The sequence below is a fragment of the Oncorhynchus masou genome, chromosome 27 (genome assembly GCF_036934945.1).
Source record: "Oncorhynchus masou masou isolate Uvic2021 chromosome 27, UVic_Omas_1.1, whole genome shotgun sequence".
Classification (NCBI taxonomy): Eukaryota; Metazoa; Chordata; class Actinopteri; order Salmoniformes; family Salmonidae; genus Oncorhynchus; species Oncorhynchus masou.
The window spans coordinates 38,565,169-38,589,171 of record NC_088238.1 but is presented as its reverse complement, the minus strand read 5'-3'; the positions used below and the strand labels follow the sequence as shown (position 1 = coordinate 38,589,171).

The following is a 24,003-nucleotide window of genomic DNA, read 5'->3' as shown; positions in this document are numbered from 1 at the left end:
CAGATGTTTACGTGATAACCAGAATGCATTGTATGATGTCAACAAACATGGCACCACAAAACTGGCAATTAGCTTAGCATAAATCATAAATCAGTAAAAAAATAAATTAAAAAATTAAAAACATGTTATGCAGAAACTGTAATGATAACGTATTAAGGCACTGTGATAGGAATGAAAATTATTAGTAGTAGTGAAGGCAATGCGGGGGCCACCTGGGGAAATGTGCCAGGGAGGAAAAAAGTTTGCGCTTGGGCTGCTCAGTAATGCCGCAAACGTAAAAAATGTCCGCAACAGTAAAATGGGATACTTCTATTAATTAACTAGGCACACCAATTCAAAACTGATGTTCAAAAATAGAACTTCAAACATCTTCACATAGAGTTAATCAGGCTGTTGATTGTGGCCTGTAGAATGTGGTCCCACTCGTCAATGGCTGCGCAAAGTTGCTGGATATTGGCGGGAATTGGAACGTAATGTCGTACACTTCTTCGATATAGGGGGCGCTCTTAATTTTTTGGATAAAGAAACGTTCCCGTTTTAAACAAGATATTTTGTCACGAAAAGATGCTCGACTATGCATATAATTGACAGCTTTGGACAGAAAACACTGACGTTTCCAAAACTGCAAAGATATTGTCTGTGAGTGCCCCAGAACTCATGCTACAGGCGAAACCAAGATTTGAATGCGCTGTGTTCCAATGTCTCCTTATATGGCTGTGAATGCGCCAGGAATGAGCCTACACTTTGTCGTTTCCCCAAGGTGTCTGCAGCATTGTGACGTATTTGTAGGCATATCATTGGAAGATTGACCATAAGACTACATTTACCAGGTGTCCGCCTGGTGTCCTCCGTCAAAATGATTGCGTAATCTCCAGCTACATGCACGTTTCAATTTGGTTCAGAAGAGAAAGGCAACTGCCACGAATGATTTATCATCGAAAAGATATGTGAAAAAAACCTTGAGGATTGATTCTAAACAACGTTTGCCATGTTTGTCAATATTATGGAGTTAATTTGGAAAAAAGTTTGCCGTTGATTGAATATTCAGGGTTTTTTCTTAGCCAAACATGATGAACAAAACGGAGAGATTTCTCCTACACAAATAATCTTTTTGGAAAAACTGAACATTTGCTATCTAACAGAGTCTCCTCATTGAAAACATCCGAAGTTCTTCAAAGGTAAATTATTTTATTTGAATGCTTTTCTTTTTTTGTGAAAATGTTGCCTGCTGAATGCTAGGCTTAATGCTATGCTAGCTATCAATACTCTTACACAAATGCTTGTGTAGCTATGGTTGAAAAGCATATTTTGAAAATCTGAGATGACAGTGTTGTTAACAAAAGGCTAAGCTTGTGAGTGAATATATTTCTTTCATTTCATTTGCGATTTTCATGAATAGTTAATGTTGCGTTATGCTAATGAGCTTGAAGCTATGATTATGCTCCCGGATATGGGATTGCTAGAGGTTAATGGATGGCATGTCTGGTGAGTATGCAGGCCATGGAAGAACTGGGACATTTTTAGCTTCCTGGAATTCCACAGCCATTTTCACCTTCCAACAGGACAACAACACTTACCACACAGCCAAGACAACACAGGAGTCGCTTCTGGACAAGTCTGAAGGTCCTTGAGTGGCCCAGCCAGTGCCCAGACTTTAACCCGATCAAACATCTCTGGAGTGACCTGAAAAATAGCTGTGCAGCGACACTCCTCATTTAACCTAACAGAGCTTTAGAGGATCTGCAAAGGGGAGAAACTCCCCAAATACAGCTGTGCCAAACTTGTAGCGTCATACCCAAGACTGTAATCGCTGCCAAAAGGTTCAACAAAAAAGTACTGAGTAAAGGGTCTGAATACTTACGTAAATGGGAGATTTCAGTTTGCAAAAATAAACTGCTTTTGCTTTGTCATTATGGTATGTGTGTGTAGATTGAGGGTGGTAAAAAACAAACATTTAATCCATTTAAGATTAAATCTGTAAATTAACAAAATGTGGACAAAGTCAAGGGGTCTGAATACTTTCCGGATGCACTGTACGTCAGCGGAGGCTGCTGCAGGTAGGACGGCTCATAATCATGGCTGGAACGGCACAAATGGAATGCCATCAAACACATAGAAGCCATGTGTTTCATTACCAATCCACTCATTCTGCTCCAGCCATTACTATAAGCCCATCCTCCCCAATTAAGGTGCCACCAACCTCTTGTGATATACCTACATAAGGAGCTGCATGTCATTGTGTAGTTTAGGATTACATTGAATCCTACCTCCGGAAGCATATCTCATGAATAGCAGACCCTATTCCTTTCTTCCTATGCCAATCACATTTGCCTAAACCGACTGTCAAGCTACCAGGTTGTTAGCTAGCGAGGTAACATGACTGAACAACATTATTTGTTATGAAACCAATAACTAGTGACCCGGGATTCGTTTAAAATGGCCCGTGACATGGTTTGTGAAATTATATAAAATGTGTGCGAAACCCGATAAAAGAAAAAAGCCATTTCTGGTAATACGGGCCATATTTCGTCTAACAGTTTAGGCTAGAGTTGTTTTCGTCGCTGTTAAACAGCAAGCATGCCTGCCACGTTTTCACTCTGGCATTGAGCTGGCAACAGAAACTATTATTGAAATTAAACTACCAGGAAAATGCACATATGAACATTATAATTGACACACAGATGGGTAGAAATTGTATGATAACTTGTATACTTCCCCAAACTTGAAACTCAAAAGCTGCTGATGAAGTCTTCATAAAATAATTGCCTCCACTTTCTAATTGTCAGATTTTCAAGCAAGGCAAGACATGACTCATATGCAGTAAAATATTCAGGTTTCAAACAATTAATTATGTTCTCAAAATGCATACGGCCTCCAGCTCACATTGTAAAGTGGTGGGTGATGTGCCGATTGCATGCTTACCGTATTTATTTATTTTTTTGGGTGGGTGGGGGGGGGGAGCAAAAGCTGGCAATTTGCAGTCAACGGAAACCCTGGCCTTGAGTTTAATTTATTCAGACCCTTTACTCAGTACTTTGTTGAAGCACCTTTGGCAGCGATTATAGCCTCGAGTCTTCGTGGGTATTATGCCACACGCTTGGCACACCTGAGCTCAATTTCGCGTCTCATAGCAAAGGGTCTGAATACTTATGTAAATAAGGTATTTTTATTTTTAATACAGTCGCAAAAATGTTGTCATTATGGGATATTGTGTGTAGATTGCTGAGGATATTTTTTTGTTTAATCCATTTTAGAATAAGGCTGTAACGTCACGAAAAATGGAAGGGGTCTGAATACTTTCCAGAAAGCACTATATTCTTTCCTCCCATTCCTCCAGCCAAATCACAGGTATGCCTTTGCCAATATGAGCCATTTAATGCAGTATTATATACATTATATATGAAGTTAAAATCAAATGTGTTGTATTAAGTAGAAGTGCGAATTTCAGTGACAGGTTTTTAGAAAACGTTTAGCAAACATGAAAAAGCGTCTGGGGGACGAGGCGAACCGTATTCTCGGCCACAGTTTTTTTTTTTTTTGGGGGGGGGGGGGTTCACCGTGGTATAGTGATACTACTTGGTAACGTCATACTTGGCCTGGTATCATTTGTAACATTTTGGTATCGTGACAAGCCTACTGTGATCATTGGCGGCTAAAAAACCTCAGTTAGCGCACGGAACTCAGAGATGGCCAATGCAGCCGTTGGCCTAGAACTTCCATTGTCAACTAAGTAAAAATGGCCTACATAAAACCGTCAAACAGAAAATATACTTATGAATTCTGGTTCCCGCATTTTAATGCTACACAGTCACTACCATTCCCTTTCGTTTTTATTGCAGCCTCGTTTGAATGCTGTGGTTACACAAAATGTGTTGAAATCAAATCTTGTGCTTTTTGAGATGGAACTACCCAGACTTATATCGTCATTCATAGCAACTTACTACAGAGCAACTTATTATACAGCGATAAGGCAATTAATGCGCTCATCCCAATAAACATCAACCTGCAATTAATGAGACCGGTATATAGCCTAATAAAAGATTGATTTGACCTAACATCTTGTGATTACATTAACATCTGTATGTATTTACGTCAGAGTGTTTGAGAGCAAGTTTAGGTTCTTCAACACACATATACACACAGGGATCCAGTTGCCTGTGCCTGGGTAGTGTCCTGCTTTAGGGCCAGTGTACATTCTGTAGTGCACTACATAGGGTGCCATTTGGGGACGCAGCCTACACATGCTTACTGCTAGGCCCGGCTCATAAATAAGTGTCAGTCTGAAAATAAAGCAGTAAATATAGATGGAGGTGGTATTGGAAAGGGCAGCAAGCGAACACTCAACAGCAGCTAGCTGATACACCGCTGTATGAAACTGAACTCAGCCACATACTACTAGTAACCAGTATACTCAGTCACACTCTGAAGGGGACCTATGGATGTGGGATAGGAATGGGCAGCAGCTAGCTAATGCCCTCTAACCTCTACTCTAAGCTAAAACAGTAGCTAGCTAGCTAAAACTCTCGCTACTCTGTACTCAACAGGACCATAACCAAGCTCCAAATAACTCCATGCTCCAGACAACCAGTAGGCTACACTCACACTTTCACACTCTGGAGCCTACCTATGGATGTCACAGTGATAGGAAAGGGCAGCAGGAAGCACAACACTGTACGCTCTTTCAACTATGCTCCACACACACACACACACACACACACAACCCTCCATATACTCTCACTCTGAAGCTAGGGTCGTGTTCAAGTATGCCACACATAGCAAAACGAGAAGTCTGCGCTGTTATCAGACAACTTTGAATAGTAGCCTACATTCTGCCCATGTTCCCATTTCAAAAGGTTTCACTTCGGCGTGCCCTAATAGCCCACTAACTTCCTTGTCTCACTCCATTTCCAAACATTTTCTCATGGAGGAAGAAATGGAAAGGGTACTGAAAGAGACTCAGGTGTGCCTGGCTGCTCAGGGCAGGCCACAGGAAGTGCATTCCTGTGTGATGATGCGTTTCCTGTGCCTCTTGCCGGGCTGCTGAGACACGCTGGGCCAATTAGAGCACATCAAAGACCATCCGCATGACTCAGACACACAACAGCGGAAACACTTCAGTGAACACACCCTTCGTCAGAAAGGTGTTTTTTCCCTATGGAAAACCAAAAACACGCATACCCACAAACAGTATTGATTCTCCTATGGGAGCATGACATCACTAAGGGGTGCAGAAAGGGGTCAATGCAACACACACACACTCAGCACACGTGAACACACACACGGGCAGGTCAAGGTTTCTCCAGATTACCTTGGTATTGTTTGACCCACTTTGGCACACTGGCCAGGCTCAGGGTCAATGAACTTATAACTCGTTGTCCATCTCAACCCCAGCTCAACAGTTAACATACGAGTCAGCCTGTGGTTGCATGAACCTATTGAATCAAACTATCAAGCACCCCGGATGAAATTGCTCATTGTCTAGGATTTGTTTGTTTCATTAGATTGCTCATAGGATAGGTTGTAGAAACAATTAGGTTAAAGGCTGAAAAGAGAGATGCTTGTCTCACTTAACACACACGCAAACAGTGTGTGTGTGAACATTTTTTCTAGGGTGACACCTCATGCTTCTTTCCTAATGGGCTGTCAAACCAACCCAATCTTGTCTGTACTGTAGTAGGCATGTACTGTACTAACGGTACACTGTTTTGGGGCCGGATTCACAAAACACTACTTACGAAAAAATGTAAGAAGCTTAAGGGGAAAAAAATGCAAGTTCACAAGATAGTTTGTAAGTGCAATTCCTCAAAATGTTCTTAGGAACTTCGTAAATAGCTTTCCTAAAACGTTGTAAATATCTCCTCATTGACATTAGTGACGTGCTTGAAACCATAATTAAGCCTGTGACAGGGATGGTAGGATTTAGCCCACTATAATAAAGTGTTGATAAATAAATGTAATACATTTGAAGTATCTGCTTTATGTCTCTAGAATAAATATAATATATATATAATATATATATATTTTTTGTTGTTGTTGTTGTTGGCGCGCAAACCATTTATACACAAAAACAAAAGTTATTTTTCACACATTATAGCCATCAGACTAGCTATATCAAAAATGGATAACCAAGGAAAGCGCAATAACAGCTTCAGCAAACAAGTGCTTGTAGTGGAGGAACTAGCAGCCAGGAAATGGCTGAGGAGACTCGAGACCAAAGAGAGGATGGCCGAGTCAGTCTCTGCTGACGGGGGTATGACAAGGGACAGTTCGTGGTTACAAAAGTATCCATTCATCACAAGACAAGGGTTTAGCTGTCCTAAAGTTAAAACCTCTTAAGGATACATTTAAGTACATAACTGTGCACTCTCAAACAATAGCATGGCATTAGTTCACTGTAATAGCTACTGTAAATTGGACAGTGCAGTTAGATTAAGTACATTTCCAAGAAGAAATCATAAAACATCAGAATAATTGAGGAATGCCAGGTGTAAGTAGACAGACAAAAATAAACAATTAAATGGTTGCCAGTAACAGTTCGTCACTAACCCTCTTGGTAACATGAAAACACTAGCAGCTCTGCTAGGGCGAGTCATATGTTCAGAGAGGTGTTCTCTCATTGTGTCTGGAAATAGCTAGCTAGTAAGCTAGCCAACTTCAGCCAGCTGGCTTGGGTGCTTGACCACCGTTGTGAGGTCAGAACGCTCAGATCAACCCTACTCCTCAGCCAGAGTCAGACCTGAAATTGTTATGAGTACCACTTCAGCGTGGTAGTGGCACACCCAGCCACTACGGTGGCATGTGACACCCACACTGCCCTAATCATAAGCAAATGCACCTTTTTAGCCTAATAATTATCTTGGTTGAAGACTGCCTCAGCAGGAATGGTAGGCTATAGACTGTTACGAGTACTTGGTGATTGGCTGCTCTTCCTTAGCTAACTAGAAATGTTTAAAATGTACAATCAGGGCTCTCCGTAGGATTTTCTGACTAGGCGGTGCTGATGTAGGCCTAAGGCTGGGCCAGTCAACTTCCCCCTCAGGAAATTGGAGCATTTTGCATTTGAATGCCATTTCCTGAAACAGTCTTAAATGATATCAAACAATGTAGACAACACAGAAGTCTTGAGTTGAATCCTGAAATTGAGTTAGTCGTCTCAATGACACCCTCACATTTTTTCTAGGTTAAAATGTAGGGGTATTGATTATTAGGTGTCTTTATGTCAATCGCCTAGTGAAAATGTAAACTGTCTTAACTTTATTTGTGGATTACTGGGTTAAGGCGATATGGCCAAAACACTGTATATCCCAGTATTTTTCCAATTTCGGATGGTATTTTAAGTTTTACAATTATAAAATTGTAAAATTTGCTTTATAAGTAGTGCGTGACAAATACAGTACCAGTCAAAAGTTGACACCTACTCAAAGGTTTTTATTTTTACTATATTGTAGAATAAAAAAATGAAGACATCAAAAATATGAAATAACATGGAATCATGTAGTAACCAAAAAAAAGAAGTTTAGATTCTTCAAAGTAGCCACCCTTTGCCATGATAACAGCCTTGCATACTCTTGGCATTCTTACAACAATCTTCACCAGGAATGCTTTTCCAAGTCTTTTATTTAACTAGGCAAGTCAGTTAAGAACAAATTCTTATTTACAGCCTAGGAACTGCCGTTCTGCCTTGTTCAGGGGCAGAACGGCAGATTGTCAGCTCGGGGACTTGATCTAGCAACATTTTGGTTACTGGCCCAACGCTCTAACCACTAGGCTACCTGCCGCCTTGAAGGTGTTCCCACAAATGCTGAGCACTTGTTGGCTGCTTTTTCTTCACATCCCAAACCATCCCAATTGGGTTGAGGTTGGGTGATTGTGGAGGCCAGGTCATCTGATGCAGCACTCCATCACTCTCCTCCTTGGTCAAATAGCTCTTACACAGCCTGGAGGTCCTTATATGTTGAAAAACAAATGATAGTGGCACTAGGCGCACGGGGTGGCAGGTAGCCTAGTGGCTAGAGCATTGGGCCAGTAACCAAAAGGTTGCTAGATCGAATCCCTGAGCTGACAAGGTAAAAATCTGATGTTCTGCCCCTGAACCAGGCAGTTAACCCACTGTTCCTAGGCAGTCATTGTAAATAGGAAATGTTCTGAACTGACTTGCCTAGTTAAATAAAGGAAAAATAAAAACAGATGGGATGGTGTATCGCTGTGGTAGCCATGCAGGTTAAGTGCGCCTTGAATTATAAATCACAGACAGTGTCACCAGTAAAGCACCATCATCACACCTCCATGCTTCACGGTGGGAACCACACATGCAGAGATCACCAGTTCACCTACTCTGCGTCTCAAAGACACAGCAGTTGTATCCAAAAATTGCAAATTTGGACTCAACAGACCAAAAGGACAGACTTCAACCGGTATATTATCCATTGCTCATGTTTCATGGCCCACACAAAAATCTGCATTTCCTGCACTCGTTTGAGATCATTTTCACACTGCCACATAGGGCTGTAAGATATGGGGGGGGGGGGGGAAAGAGTCTTCTTTTTAACCAAGTGTTGCAATTACGATTTGCATCAAAACACTTACGTGAACCGTTGGAATCACAAGAAAATAATGATTAATCAAATCAAGTTAGAAGATAATAGGGGGCACATTGAATACAGTGTTGTTAGACATGACAACGAATGAAAAAAGAAAATGCCAGGGAGGAGTTATTGTGACAGTTTAGGAACCAAAGAGTTGGTCATCATTTCCTAGGGCACCCTATAGTCTTTGGCTACATTAAATAGTCTCTTAGTTACTTCATGTAGCTAACAGTCATGCTTCGACATATTCCTCTGATTTAGAAGGTTGTAAAAACATGCTGATTTTGGCCAAGCCATCACTTGTATCAGGCTGTATAGCTCACTACCTTTGCACTGACTCAGTACTTTTATTAGCTAGCTAGCCAGCTAACTAGAGATTAACATTAGAGGTTAACATTATCGGTTAACACGACTTAGCCACAACTTGCTAAGGCAAACTAGCTGTTTGCAGATGTAAGAAACACAAACTAAGTGTAATTATAAAACGCTTGTGGATTTATATTAAGAAGCAAAGTGGAAACAGCATCGCAGTCATCAACATTGTTGCTTGTGCTGCATTAACCACGCAGACTGAATGCAAGTGTCTCGTGGTCGAGCAACAACAAACGTGCTCCTCGAGTGACAGGGGGCGGGGCTAGGTCTGTGGAAAGTGGCATAGAGAGAGAGGACTCAAGTAGCAGAGTAAACTATAACAATTGACTTCATGCAAGGCGTATCACATTTAGAAAACCAAACATTTAAATACTGTTATAGAAGGTAAAGTAAAAACCCAAATCGGTCCGTGCATCAATACCGGTATATATTAAAATACGGTACACCTAGGGCAACAAAATGTTGTCAGCCAGTGACAGTCAAGCAAATAACTGCCGGTCTCAACTGGCTCGGACCTTTGGAACATCTACATTTTAAAAAGTCTAATAAATCCATATAATATTGCCAACACCATCACAATAAACCCATTATTCATTTTAGACAGGTCTAAAGAAATTTTTTTTTGTCTATTTCAGAAGAACAGAAAAGCATACTACGGGGTGGCCTTATGTTAGGCCCGGATCTGGCTATGCCATATTGGCTGCGCACGTATGACTATTCTGTGTTGAGCGGTTAACAAATTAACATGTTAATCTACCATCCTTCATAGAACAAAAGTTAACCTAGTCAACTTGTACTTCTGTGTGAGAATTACAATGGGGGATAGAATTCCGGGACAGTTGTGGGATGCGATAGATCCCAAATTAATACAACCACTAATATAAAAATAAAAAGGTGTTGATAAAACTATTAGGCTATTTATTCACATTATAAGTGCAGCAACTCGCACATGGCAGTAGGCTATAAACACAAATATTTAAAAATGCAATCAATTAGCTGGAAAACATTCTCAAAAGTGACCGTAAATGCAATAATGCATGTAATGCGTTATTAATGTGAATTTTTATGGTGAAAATTCTCTCCAAATTCACACCGCCTATGTATGCCAGTTAAGCTCTACACCAGTTGTAAAATTGATTGTTTCATTTTTTCTCCTAGCCCCAACTTCAGACGGTTGAGTCAAAAACCAATGTGCCAACTAGAAGTCTATTTTTGCATATTTTACATTAGTTTTTCATGCCAGCGTACTTTGAACTCAAATTGTGTGCATGGTACGCAAAATGTGTGCAGGTTTGCAGGTCTGCAGAGCGTCTAGCGTGCATTCTGAACGCTCAGAGTGAAACACTGAATTTAGGAAGGGACAATTGACAACCTTTGAATTTATAAAACGCTCTGAGCTCCCTCTGACACTCTAGAGTGAATTTACGAAGCAACCTTAAAATCATCCAAGGTGTTACATTTGAACTCATGACTGATGCCCCTACAGCATTATACAGGAATGCTGCGGATTCATAATTGGTTTTTTTGTGTTTTTTTAAGAGTGGGCAGAGTACAGGGCTGGGAATTGCCAGGGACCTCGCAATACGATATTATCACGATGCTTTGGTGCCGACACGATATGTATTGCCATTCTCACGATTCTATATCTACTGCGGTTCAATACAGTGATTCTATGTTGCAAACATATTGCTCATTATATGTCTGCTGCAGCTGGAAAAGAGAGCATGAGAAAATGTGTTTTGATCAGTCATGGAAATAAACAAGAATGCTGAAAACAAAATATGCTCCATTTCAAAAGGAAGATGGAGAACAAGCTATTAAGTAAAGATACTGGAGTGTTGGTGCAGGTACAGCCAACTAGTGAAAAAAATAATATTGCGATAGTCAAAACGAGACGATATCGTCAAATTATTTCCCAATATGCAACTACCGATTACCCCCCAATCACTAGTAGAGTACAGTAGGGGAGAATCCCTCTCCTCATTATCACCTTTTACACTGCAGGGCAAGCATGCCTCCCTGCATGCCAACAGACAACTGGAGGGCTACACACACACAAAACTCCTACAAGCACACTGAACACAGAGCAGATGGAAGCACACAACACAGAAATGCAGATCCACACACACACTTACAAGCATTAGGCTAATACACAGACCCCCCCATACATACACAAACCCCACCTCATCCCCCACAAAAACTCTCCCCGTCACTCACCCGTGAACGTGGCAGTCATCCCGTCTGACTTGGTGAAGTCTATACTGGCATAGGCGCCGTTGTTCTCCGCTACCGGCACAGTCACATTACCAGCTGAGGGGGCATTGGGGGTTAGCCCGGTTCCCCCCTGCTGCTGCTGTGGTATGGGGAGTGTGTTAGATTCCTGGTCCTCTCTCAGCTCCAGGGCAATGTAGTTGAGGCCGTTCTGATATCCCACAGGCACATTTCTGCACATATGTCCTCCAGGAGGGCCCCCAGAGGAGGCTGAGTCCATGCCCAGATCAGAGGGCCCTGGCTGGGCAGGAAAACCGGCCAAATCTACCCCTATTCCCTCCACACACATCCACACGCTGTCAAAGGAGCCAGAGCTGGCCCACTTGGAGCCCTCGGCCAGGAGAGCTCCGTTGATGGCAGAGGGGTTGGCTGAGCCCGAGGGGGATTGGTGCTGGTGCTGGAGCTTGTGGTTCTGCCTTCTCCGGGGGTGGAGGAGAAGGTTTCAGAGCTGTGTCTGCGTCGCCCCTGGGGGTCAGCACGTACCACTTTGGGGGGCTCAGGCTGGGGGCTGAAGGATGAGGGAGGGCTGATGGTGTGGGGGAGTAAGGTAGGGGGGTACCGGCCCTCCATCACACACAGGTGCTGCAGCATAGCTGTGGGGCTACTCTGTGACTCCCGCGACCCCTCATCATTGCTAAGGTTAAAGGTCATATCTGTGTAGTCATCTGTTCCCGTCCGCCAGTGAGCTCCAGAAGAGCCAGGAGCTCCGCTCAGGGAGGAATTGGCGGTCAGTGGTCGATTGTAGCTGGGTGGGTTCCATGGGGCCACCAGAGAGGGTCTGGGGGACTGGTTCTTAGTCAGGCGGCAACCATCATCACACCCACCTCCAACCACTACACTCATATAGTCCTGGTTCTGGGGAGGGGAGTGACGCTGCTCAGCGGAGCCCATCGAGGGTGAGACGTACTGGTCAGAGAGAGGGCAGGATGTGGGGGGTCCGTAGGGATCCCCAAACTCGATGTTGATGTACTCGCCGGGGCTGGAGGGTCCCTCGGCAGCAGCTGGCTCACTAACCCTCAGCGACCCATGGAAGCTGTGGCGGCCCAAGGGGAGGCGGTTGGGCCGAACCGCAGTCGTTCGTCGGTCACCTCGAGCTGCTTGGTGGTGGGCACCGTAGGGCGGGGGGTGGTGGGCGTGAGGGGTGTCTGACCCCCCACTACTGAAACCCTTTGTCGTAACGCCAGTGACCTGGGAGTAGATGGGTTTAGCCGGGGAGCTCATAGGCACGTATTCCTCATGCTCCCATTTTCTCTGTTCACCATCTCTGGCGACGGGGGCCTTGTAGGAGCGAGGCAGGGAGAAGTAGGGACTGTATGATTTAGGGGTACCTTCAGGATTGCTTAGTGTGTAGTATCCTCCTTCGTTGGAGAGCTTCCGTCCTCCTGTCGCGTTCCCTCCTCTTCCACTGCTGTACGACATGTCCATGTACTCTCCAGTCTCAGGCCGCTCCACTATACTACCAGAACTACCGACACCCAGACTCATGTTACTGCTACTGCTGTGGGGACTTGGGGAGGCCTGGACTGGAGAAGAGGAGCTCGGTCCCCCTGGTAGCATCATCATGTAGCCCTGTGGGTCCGTTGGCTGGTGGGGTTGGAGCTGGTGGGCTGGACTAGAGGCCTGGGGAGAGTGGGAGGGCTGGGGATGGGGAGGGTGTGAGAGAGACTGGTGATGGGGATGAGAGTGTGAGCTCGGTTGCATAGGCATGTAATCCGGGGTGTCACGGGGTGAGGCTGCCACCCCGCACAACATGGGCATATAGCCACTGTCCTCCTTGGCCGAGGAGGAGGGATAGGAGGAAAGAGGAGGAGGTCTGCCCTGGCTGTGCTCGGAGCAGGAGCTGTAGTCGGAGCGGAGGGAGGACGAGGTGGAGGAAGGTTGTTTGTTGCTGCCGGTGCGGCCCAGAGACAGAGCCTCTTCCACAGACACCAACTCGTCCTGTGAGAAGGTGGTCTGGGTCATCTTCTGGTACACAGCCACGCAGCTGCTACCGCCGGCAACACCACCCTGACACCCGGGCCGCGTGATCGAGTGTGTCCGCCGCCTCAGAGACCGGTCTTCGTCCGTCGACGTGCTCTCGTCCCGGAGGGGGGCCTCGGCACCGCCGGAGCTACTCACGCCGCCCGCTCCAAACACCTCGCGGTGCCAGCCCATGGCCATGTAGTCACTCAGGCAGTTCTCTTCTCTGATTGGTGGGGTGTTGCCCAGCGAATCGGGTGTGTTGCTACGGACTCGGAAGTAGCGAAAGTCTCCGGGGCTTGAGCCGTACTCGTCTGAGGAGTTGAAGCCTCCGTCAGAGGGGGAGCCGCATATGGACGAACTGGAGGGCCGGGTGAGGGTGTCAGAGACTGAGCCATGACCGCTGCTGCTGGACACACTAACGGGGGAGGTGGTGGAGGAGAAGTGGGAGACGGGGAGCGAGGCAGAGCGGGTGTGGCAGTTGGAGCCCGGTAGCGCCCTGGCGTAGCGCCCTCCTCCCCCGGTGGTCCCTGCCCCTCCCCCTCCCTCCTGGCGTCCTAGGTGTATCCGGGCGGTGTTCAGGTGGATCAGGCTGCCGGTAACAGACCGGAATGGCCGGTTCATCGTCCCTTCACCTTCACTTGACGTCCTGAAGCGGTAGCCACTGGCACCGGAGCTCTTACTCGATGGTGGCGTACCGACTGCCGACTCGGTCCGGGAGCGGCGCTGGAGACCAGTCTGGCTCGGTGGCAGGTTGCCTAGGTGACGGCGGGTGGTGATGAACGCCATGGGGTTGGAGCCGGATGATTGGCTTTTACTCCTAGGGCGGATCTCTGCGAAGGCCTTCAGAGCCTTCATGGTCTCTAAGATGGTCTCGTGCATGTTCTGAGCCACGACAGAGTCATCTACCTGCATCCATATCTCCCCTGGTCCTATGGAGGATGACCGACCCACCTCAATGAAGAAGAAGCTTTCTGAGTGTCCACATCGTCTGATGTTCATTAGCTGGAGGTTGACATACGGTGTCTCAGAGTTTAGTTTGACCAGATGGATAGTTTTAGAAGAGAGGCATAAACGATACACACCTGTGAGGTTCTTGGTCTGACCCAGACCTTTGGGTTTCACATTCACCTGCCACACCTCTTTGAAAACCGTACCTGGTGTGACTGTACCATAGCCATCATCCAACTCGTCAGAGTCTAGATGCCCCTTTTTCCCCTCACTCATTAGTTCACTCAGGGCTACATACCAGTCCTCTTGCTCCTGCTCGTTTTCAGCCACAATGGCAAAGTACTCATCCTTAGTGTAGAGGGCTATGAGGTGTTTGTTCTTGGAATCCGCTCTTTTGTTGACGGTGAAGCACTGATACAGATAGATCACCCGTTTCGGGGCTGCTGCTGAAGACCGCAGACTACTGCGGAATTTTTTATCGCTGTCATAGTACTCCAGCCGGCTGAGGCCTAGGTGGCTCGCCACCCTCAGAACGAAAAACCTCTTGTGTCCATGCTTCTGTTTCCGTAGGTAGCCACACTTCCGAATGTCGTCCATGACCCCTGAGGTAGCGACGCTAACGTTAGCATTCGCAGCCAATTGAATTGCAGCCGACGCCGCGTTCACCGATGCAGCGAGTGCGTGGTGGCTAGCAGAGGGGTCCTCATGTACCAGGTTCAAAGACGACAACGAGGCTTTCCTTACCGGGGACCCTGGGATGTTTTCACCAGAGAGAGTATGCTGCTGTTGCTGTGTCGCCGCCGGATAGTGGTGCAACAGCGGGCGTTGTTCTTTGGGCAGCGAGCTCTGGGGGTAGTGATGGTGGCTGTGGTGGTTGGAGGGCGGCATGTGCTGATGAAAACGAGCTCCACTGCCACCGCAGATATTCAATAACGGGGAAGGGGGTTCCCCAATTGAGGTGTAGCCGTTGGCTGCCGTAGCCGCTGGTGTCGTCCCGATGCCCCTCTGTTGCGTCTCCACCAACAACATAGCAGCTTTGTTTTCTTGGAAATTCATCAAATTGGCCATTTATAGAACACAACCAAAGGTCACTTTACCTAAGCAGTGCTGTGGACCTAGACCCCATTCTTGTTTAGGAGACGGACTCCGGCTGGCGCTGCTGTAATGTGGTGGCTACACCGCGCGATGGTTAGCTACAATCAAAGCAAAAATGTCAGATTGTTAAGTTAAAAACGACCGGTCCAGGCCTCTTCGCGAAAAACAGGTATCCAATATGGGGTTTATGAAATAAAGCCGCCCCTGTGCAACATATCCACGTTTCTATAATCGTTAGAATCCAAGCTAGCTGGCTAGCAATCTGTCCCCTTCTCCCTCTCTTACATATCTCTACAGAGCGGAGCACAAACAACACGTGACTGGTGCGTCATCCATAAGTAGGAGGAATAATGAGCCAGACGGGGCTTCTCATTGGAAGTTCAGCGAGATTGACAGGAACTGACAGGCAAACGAGACAATTGTTTTGTGTCGTTTGTGTTTTACGTCAATACGGTTGACCAATGATACATCGCACATATTTTCTTTAGTTAAAGAGAGGTGTTCGAGATGATTGACAGCTGACTGGCCAATGATTATAGGTACAGTGATAGGCGTTCATTGATGCTACCCCTTTCATTGGACAATATTGTTGATTGACCACTGTTTTGATTTGGCACGAAGGTGTATTTTTTATTTACAATGACTGCCTAGGAACACTGGGTTAACTGCCTTGATCAGGGGCAGAATGAGAGACTTTTACCTTGTCAGCGCTGGGATTCAATCCAGCAACCTTTTGGTTACTGGCTCAACACTCTCATCACTAGGCTACTTGCCACCCCAAAATTTTGCAAAGCCTTGGACAAAATGTTCCCCCAAACAACCCCTTGCCTCCTTCCCATTTGGTGTACTTTAAAGATTCCAAAGAAGTGGGCTCCAGTAAAACCATTGGAATGGTTGCAGATATTACCAACCTGATAGCACCTATCTGATTATTTCACATCTGCAAAATTGGAAGGGCCAGGTGTCACAGTCAGGGGCCACAGTAATTATTTAGGGTGTTGTTTGTAGAATCTGTTGACAATTTGTGTTTTCCTTTTGCAATCATCTTATTGGTTAGCTTGCTGTACAATGATTAGCGGTTTGAATCATGACTCAGCATGCCTATGTTTTTGTTTTGTCGTTGCCGCTTGGCGCTTGTGCAATAATTTACCTGTGACCTGCTGTCTGGTCAAGTTCCAGAGAGACAGAGATGGGTGTAAAGTATAATATTGAGTTATTCATTCTTTCCAAACATTATTTTAATCACTTTTCACATTCATTATTTGACATGGGACATCCCTGGATTGGACTAGTCCCCCCCCCCCATCTTTATTATTATTATTTTTTATTGATCCTTTATTTAACTAGGCAAGTCAGATAAGAACAAATTCTTATTTACAATGACGGCCTACCCAACGTGAATTTATCAAACAATACTGGCCATTCAAGGAGTGGACACTCCTTTGCTGGCATATCTGTAAAACATTACACCACAACTTTTAATAGTCATTGTTATGTGTTTGTCAGTACTTTTGTTAGACGAATGTTCAACAGTATTGCATTGGCATTATAACAGACAGTTTGAGCATCCTCTACTGGTTTCCTTTGTACATTACAGAAGGTCTGCCCATTGTGATGTAAATGTTATGCCATCTGATAATAATGGGACCTCCATAATATGTTATAATAGGCCTGATTAAGCAATGTGCCAGAGAAAAACGCAGTTAGGTGTGCTGTAGTTACATCTATAGTGATGTATTGTAGTTGTTTGGTTATTTTATCTAATGATGCATGGACATAGAACTAAAATGGAATAGTGAATAGTAAAAGTGCTTACCTACTTTGCATGTTTACACATATAATGCTATAGGCTATCGCCTTTCCTCCCCCCCTCACCAATCCCCCTTCAATTCCCTCCATCCTTCCCCTCTACCCCTCCCCCTCAACCACCATTCAACTCCAGATGACATAATGAATCCCAAAATGACTGTTCTCTCGTCTCCTTCCTATTCTGCATGCCATACAGTGCATTCGGAAAGTATTCAGACCCCTTGACTTTTTTCACATTCACAATTACAGCCTTATTCTAAAATGGATTAAATTATGTTTTCCCCTAAATAATCTACACGCAATACCCCATATTGACAAGGCAAAAACAGTTTATTTAGATTTTCTTTGCAAATGTATTACAAATAAAAAACAAAAACACCTTATTTCCATAAGTATTCAGACATGTTTGCTATGAGACTCGAAATTTAGCTCAGGTGCATCACGCATCTTCATCATCCTTGAGATGTTTCTACAACTTGATTGGAGTCAACCTGTGGTCATTTCAATTGATTGAACATGATTCGGAAAGGCATACACCTGTCTATATAAGGTCCCACAGTTGACAGTGCATGTCAGAGCAAAAACCAAGCCATGAGGTTGAGAGTATTGTCCGTAGAGCTTCGAGACAAGATTGTGTCTAGGCAGAGATCTGGGTAACAGATGTCTGCAGCATTGTAGGTCCCCAAGAAACACAGTGGCCTCCATTAGTCTTAAATGAAAGAAGTTTGGAACCACCAAGACCCTTCTTTGAGCTGGCCACCTGGCCAAACTGAGCAATCGGGGGAGAAGGGCCTTGGTCAGGGAGGTGACCAAGAACACGATGGTCACTCTGACAGAGCTCCAGATTTCCTCTGTGGAGATGGGAGAATATTCCAGAAGGACAACCATATTTGCAGCGCTCCAACAATCAGGTATTTATGGTATAGTTGCCAGACGGAAGCCACTCCTCTGTAAAATACGCATGACAGCCTGCTTGGAGTTTGCCAAAAGGCACCTACAAGACTCTCAGACCATGAGAAACAAGATTCTCTGGTCTGATGAAACCAAGATTGAACTCTTTGGCCTGAATGCCAAGCGTCATGTCTGGAGGAAACCTGGCACCATCCCTACGGTGAAGCAAGGTGGTGGCAGCATCATGCTTCAGGGGTGTATTTCAGCGGCAGGGACTGGGAGACTAGTCAGGATCGAGGGAAAGATGAGTGGATAAAAGTACAGGGAGATCCTTGATGAGTGTACAGGGAGTACAGGGAGATCCTGCTCCAGAGTGCTCAGGACCTCAGTCTGGGGCGAAGGTTCACCTTCCAATAGAACTTACAACCCTTGGCACACAGCCAAGACAACGCAGGAGTGGCTTCAGGACAAGTCTCTGAATGTCCTTGAGTGGCCCAGCCAGAGCCCAGACTTGAACCCGATTGAACATCTCTGGAGAGACCTGAAAATAGCTGTGCAGCGACGCTCCCCATCCAACTTGACAGAGCTTGAGAGGATCTGCAGAGAAGAATGGGAGGAACTTCCCAAATCCAGGTGTGCCAAGCTTGTAGAGTCATACCCACGAAGACTCAAGGCTGTAAACGCTGCAAAAGGTGCTTCAACAAAGTACTGAATAAAGTGTCTGAATACTTATGTAAAATGTAATATCTCCGTTTTTAAATTTTTAATAAATCTGCAAATATTTTTAAAAACCTGTTTTTTCTTTGTCATTATGTGGTATTGTATGTAGTTTGATGAGGGGGGAGGGGACAATGGAATCCATTTTAGAATAAGGCTGTAACGTAACAAAATGCAGAAAAAGTCAAAGGGACTGAATACTTTTCGAATGCACTATATATCCATATACAGACATACTGTGCAATACATGCATTACTGTGTTTACCCAGTATGTATTACAGAACTTTATCATTAATAATAATACTTTCTGGAGAGCTATGTGCAGGCTTTTGTTCTAACCTGACATTAATACACTCAATATGACTAACTAGGGTCCAGACTGAAGTGATCTGTTGATTAAAGTCCATCATAAATATTTTTAAACTGATCTGGTTAGTGCTGGACAAGAACGAAACCCTGCAAACCATAGTATTTATGCTGATCCTGATGTGCTGTAAATGGTGTTTTAGTCTGTTGATACATATTCCCAACACAGCAGACCAGTGAAGTGTTGTAATATAATATGTCTGTAGTGCTGGTCTGGAAAAAATCTCTGCAAACTCGGACAGTAGCCCCCATGTACAGTAAATGGTGACTAGACCGATACTTATTCCCAGCAGACTAGCAGTGTTATCATATACTCTGTGTAGTGGGGTTGAAAAAATATCTGCTAACCCAGATTATTCTGTAAACTAAATTATACTTTAGTCTGATACATATTCTCAGGCAGCAGTGTGTTCTAATATAACCTCAATCTGTCTGTGGCTCTATGATTAGGTTTATAAATGGTGCAGAGGGACTATAATCTGGGTTTGCTGTTTTTTGTTCCTGTCCAATAGTAGAATCTGATAACACTGAAATGTTAATGTATTGTAGTCTGATACATATTCCCAGGCAGCATATAATCTGTGTGTGGCTCTATCTACGAGCAGGTTTATAACTGGGGCTGTAGTGTGATTATAATATGGTCAAGGATGACCCAGCCCTCCTACACATGATGTCCTTCTAGGAGCAGGCAGACTGCCCCGGCCGCAGGGAGTAGAGCAGTAGATAATTCATAGATTTATACTGAATAAAAATATAAACGCAACATGCAACAATTTTAAAGATTTTACCGAGTTACAGTTCATATAAGGAAATCAGTCAATTGAAATAAATTCATTAGGACCTAATATATGGATTTCACATGACTGGGAATACAAATAATAATCTGTTGGTCACAGATACCTTTAAAAATATGGGCCTCACAATGGGCCTCAGGATCTCGTCGCGGTATCTGTGCGCATTCAAATTGCCATCAATAAAATGCACTTGTGTTCATTGTACATGTGGTCTGCGGGTGGACGTACTGCAGATATTTTTTTTGTTAACTACGTTGGAAGAAGATTATGGTAGAGAAATTAACATTCAATTCTCTGGCAACAGCTCTGGTGGACATCCTTGCAGTCACCATGCCAATTCCATGCTCCCTCAAAACTTCAGACATCTGTGGCATTGTGTTGTGTGACAAAACCGCACATTTTAGAGTGAGTTTTTATTGTCCCCAGCGCAAGTTGCACCTGCGTAATGTTCATATTGTTCAATCAGCTTGTTGATATGCCACACCTGTCAGGTCCATGGACAATTTTGGCAAATGAGAAATGCTCACTAACAGAGAAATACTATTTTTATGCATATGCAACATTTCTGGGATCTTTAATTTCTGCTCATCAAACATGGGCCTAACACTTTACATGTTGCGTTTATATTTTTGTTCAGAGTAGATAGACGTAGCATCATTGTATCTGTCCCATTATGGCACACGTGAGAGCATGGGCAGCGCCATTGAGGCCATCTTCATTTTGAAATAGTATCTTTTCTTCTTCTACTACTTCTATGAGTTGGCAAACACACTGAAAGGGTGCAAACTGCCACCTAGAATGTGTTGTTTGAACAGGTATAAAGCCAAGGTTGGAGATTTACTGCCAACTAGTTATGGAATGTTTGCTCGCTAGTGTAATTCATTGGCTGATCCCTAATGATGATCAAGATGGACTCATGTGATCCTTCCTTAACCCATGGGAAGTCCCACCCAGTTGGCTAGTTCAAAATGGTGAAAGTCCTCAATGGCACTGTCCATGCTAAAACAGGCTTTTGGGCACTTGAGTCCTATATCTATCTCTATGAGATAATCCCAGTCCCAGTTGCATTCTGGGTTACCATCTGCTGCTTTTACTCCCTCTGCCACCAGGGGGAGTGCTGTAGTTTGATTAAACTCTGAAACGTGTACTCGTACATAGGGACAGAGTCGGCCTACAGGTACAGGGCTTGCCTGTAACCAATGACACATATTTTTCATAACCCTTTCATTGAGATTTAGGTTTTATTTGCCCCATCTGTTATCTAATTTGAGATCCATTCAGAACACCGAAGATACATATTTGTTTATTATAACAGTCAGATAGCATTCGATCATGGGAGTAGGTAGAATGTGCAATCTAAGTACAGATACAAGTTTTCATAATTGATGTAAGCAATTAGGTTTTACTTGCTCCTCTGTGTATCTAATTTGAATGTCATTCAGAATACAAAAGCTACAGTATTTGTGATATTGAGAAATATGTTTATTGAAAGACGGCACACTGTTACAGTCATTTAACTATATGGCCATACTGTAGGCATATGTACTGTTTGTCTGAGTCACCACATATGGATCATGAAAGTGCATTATTGTGAGTAAATTGACAAGTAGTGACTAGTCTATTATGAAACCATGAAAATTGTATCTAATGCAAGCCATGCTAACAAAGTTACAGTAAACAATTATAGATGAATACAATCAATACAAAAAAAACTCTGATAAAACTATTAGTACAGGGAATGTTTGTGCTTCAGAGTGTATGATTGTGCATCAGATAACTCTTACAAAGTGAGCTTTGATGGATTGTCTCTAACATTTAAAAAAAAGTGTATATGATGAATAATTGTTAGTCGCTCTGGATAAGTGTCACGACTTCTGCCGAAGTCGTTGCCTCTCCTTGTTCGGGCGGTGCTCGGCGGTCGACGTCACCGGCCTTCTAGCCATCATTGATCCATTTTTCATTTGCATTGGTTTTGTCTTGTCTTCCCACACACCTGTTTTCAATCCCATTCATTACATGTTGTGTATTTAACCCTCTGTTTCCCCTCATGTCTTTGTCAGAGATTGTTTTATGTCAAGTGTTGTTTTATAGGTGCGCGACGGGTCCATGTATGTATGTATGTATGTATGTATGTATGTATGTATGTATGTATGTATGTATGTATGTATGTATGTATGTATGTATGTATGTATGTATGTATGTATGTATGTATGGTAGACTTATATTAAAAGACTCCATTTACACTCCGTTTGACTCTCCTGCGCCTGACTTCCCTGCCACCTATACACACGATTCTGACAATAAGACCTTCTGTTAAATTACATAAATGTGTCTCCGTGTTCATAGCAGCAACCTCTTAGTTCCCATAAATAGGAGAAAAACAACTTTGTGAATCAACCGATGTACTGTACATGTTACAGTAGCTTTTCCCATATTTGGGGACTTGGTCTTTACACCTGTAGCTACCCACCAGTGGAACCTCTGCTGTTCAAAACCCAGGAGCGTTTTCCCAGAAGACTGAGGTGTACATAAAAGAACATCATTATTAACACACGATAAGACTTTTCAAAGAAAAGCAAACCTTGTGTTTCAGTAAGTCAGCAGACGGACAAAGTCCGCAGACGGACAAAGTGCGCTTCCTTTGAAAGTTTGTCATGTTCCCTGTGTCAGACTTTCATTAGGGCTCAAGGAGAGAATGGGGGGGGGGAGTAGGAGAAGAAAGAAGGGAGCAGAAGATTGAGGCTTTGCATAAAGTGTTCATCTCCTGAAAGATTCAATCTGTGGTTTGCTGAGTACTGAGTTCTACTGAGTCATATTAATAGTGGCTTTGTGACTCATCATCCTACCATCCTGCAAGGTGGTTCTTAAAACAAGCGGCAGTAACCTCTGCACAGCACACAACTTTGCCCCACCCCCGAGACAGTTCCAGGGCTTGTGCAATGCATGACTAAACACTTGCCCTTTTTGAAGAGTCACCAAAAACTTGCATACACAAGCTGGTCACTAGACTCTGCTGTTCTCTTTCAAAGTTGACCATGGAGAGATTGTTTTGAGCCACAGATCCTCACTAACACAGAATCATTTTTTTTAAGTAGTCAATTGGTGACCCTCATTGGTCAAACCCAAGTTCCATTGGTTCAAAATGGAGTCAAAATAAGCCTTTGCATAATGCCCGTCTTTCTGGCTAGGGTCAAAGGTCAGTCGTGGTGCATCATGACGTTGTCATCGTCCAGCATAGTGATCTGAGCCACTGTTCTGATGGTGGAGATCTTCTTCACGGCCTTCTGGAGGAGCCGCTTGAAGTCCTTGTTGATCTCCTGGGCAGACCTGAAAGACACAAGAGAGTTTTATATAAATGTTCCCAACACAAGAATGGAGTCTAGTAAGAGTGCTTTTAGCTTTGCTGCCCCATCATCTTGGAACGTTTTTTAGAAGGACCTGAAATAATAAATAATGCTATCCAACTGAATGTCTAGAATTAGAACAAGATTCAACATTCTACAACTTCTAAATAACTCTAGAAATACATGGCTCTACTAGGGGGTATTCAAATCTAAGCCTGGAGGTCTGACTGGCAGCAACACTGCTGCTGGTTTTCATTCAGGGATGGAACTTAACCTCTCTTGGGTAGGGGGCAGTATTATTTTCACGTCCGGATGAAAAGCGCGCCCAAAGTAAACTGCCTGTTACTCAGGCCCAGAAGCTAGGAAATGTAGATTGGTAGATTTGGATAGAAAACACTCCAAAGTTTCTAAAAACTGTTAAAATTATGTCTGACTATAACAGAACTGATATGGCAGGGGAAACCCTGAGGACAAACCATCCCAAAAAAAAAGAACAAAAAAAATTCAGCCTTCCACTGTTTCCGATCGCTTTCATGTTTATTATGAGGCGAAGTCCTCCCAGATTGCAGTTCCTAGGGCTTCCACTAGCTAGATGTCAACAGTCTTTAGAACGAGTTTCAGGCTGTTTTTTTTTTAAAATAAGCTAGAAGTTGTAGTTTTTCTAAGTGGCTCCCATTTTGGCTGTAGTGTTTCTATGTGCGTGGGTGAAAGCGTGTTCTTTGTTATTTATCTCCGGTAATGAACATCCTATTCTCCGTCTTAAATTGTATTGTTTATTTACATATTAGGGTACCTGAGGTTTGATTATAAACATTGTTTGACTTGTTTGGATAAGTTTATTGATAACGT

The 24,003-nt window shown here is 43.9% G+C and overlaps 1 protein-coding gene across 1 annotated transcript in view; it reads right to left on the bottom strand.

Annotated features, from left to right (window-relative positions):
• Nucleotides 1-15,514, bottom strand: part of LOC135516102 (insulin receptor substrate 2-B-like) — a 32,648-nt gene extending 17,134 nt beyond the window's left edge. Inside the window, 2 exon segments of the mRNA XM_064940142.1 lie at nucleotides 11,175-11,603; nucleotides 11,606-15,514. Of these exon segments, the coding sequence (XP_064796214.1) occupies nucleotides 11,175-11,603; nucleotides 11,606-15,206 (4,030 nt within the window). The 5' untranslated portion in view covers nucleotides 15,207-15,514.
• Nucleotides 15,515-24,003: the final 8,489 nt, after the last annotated feature.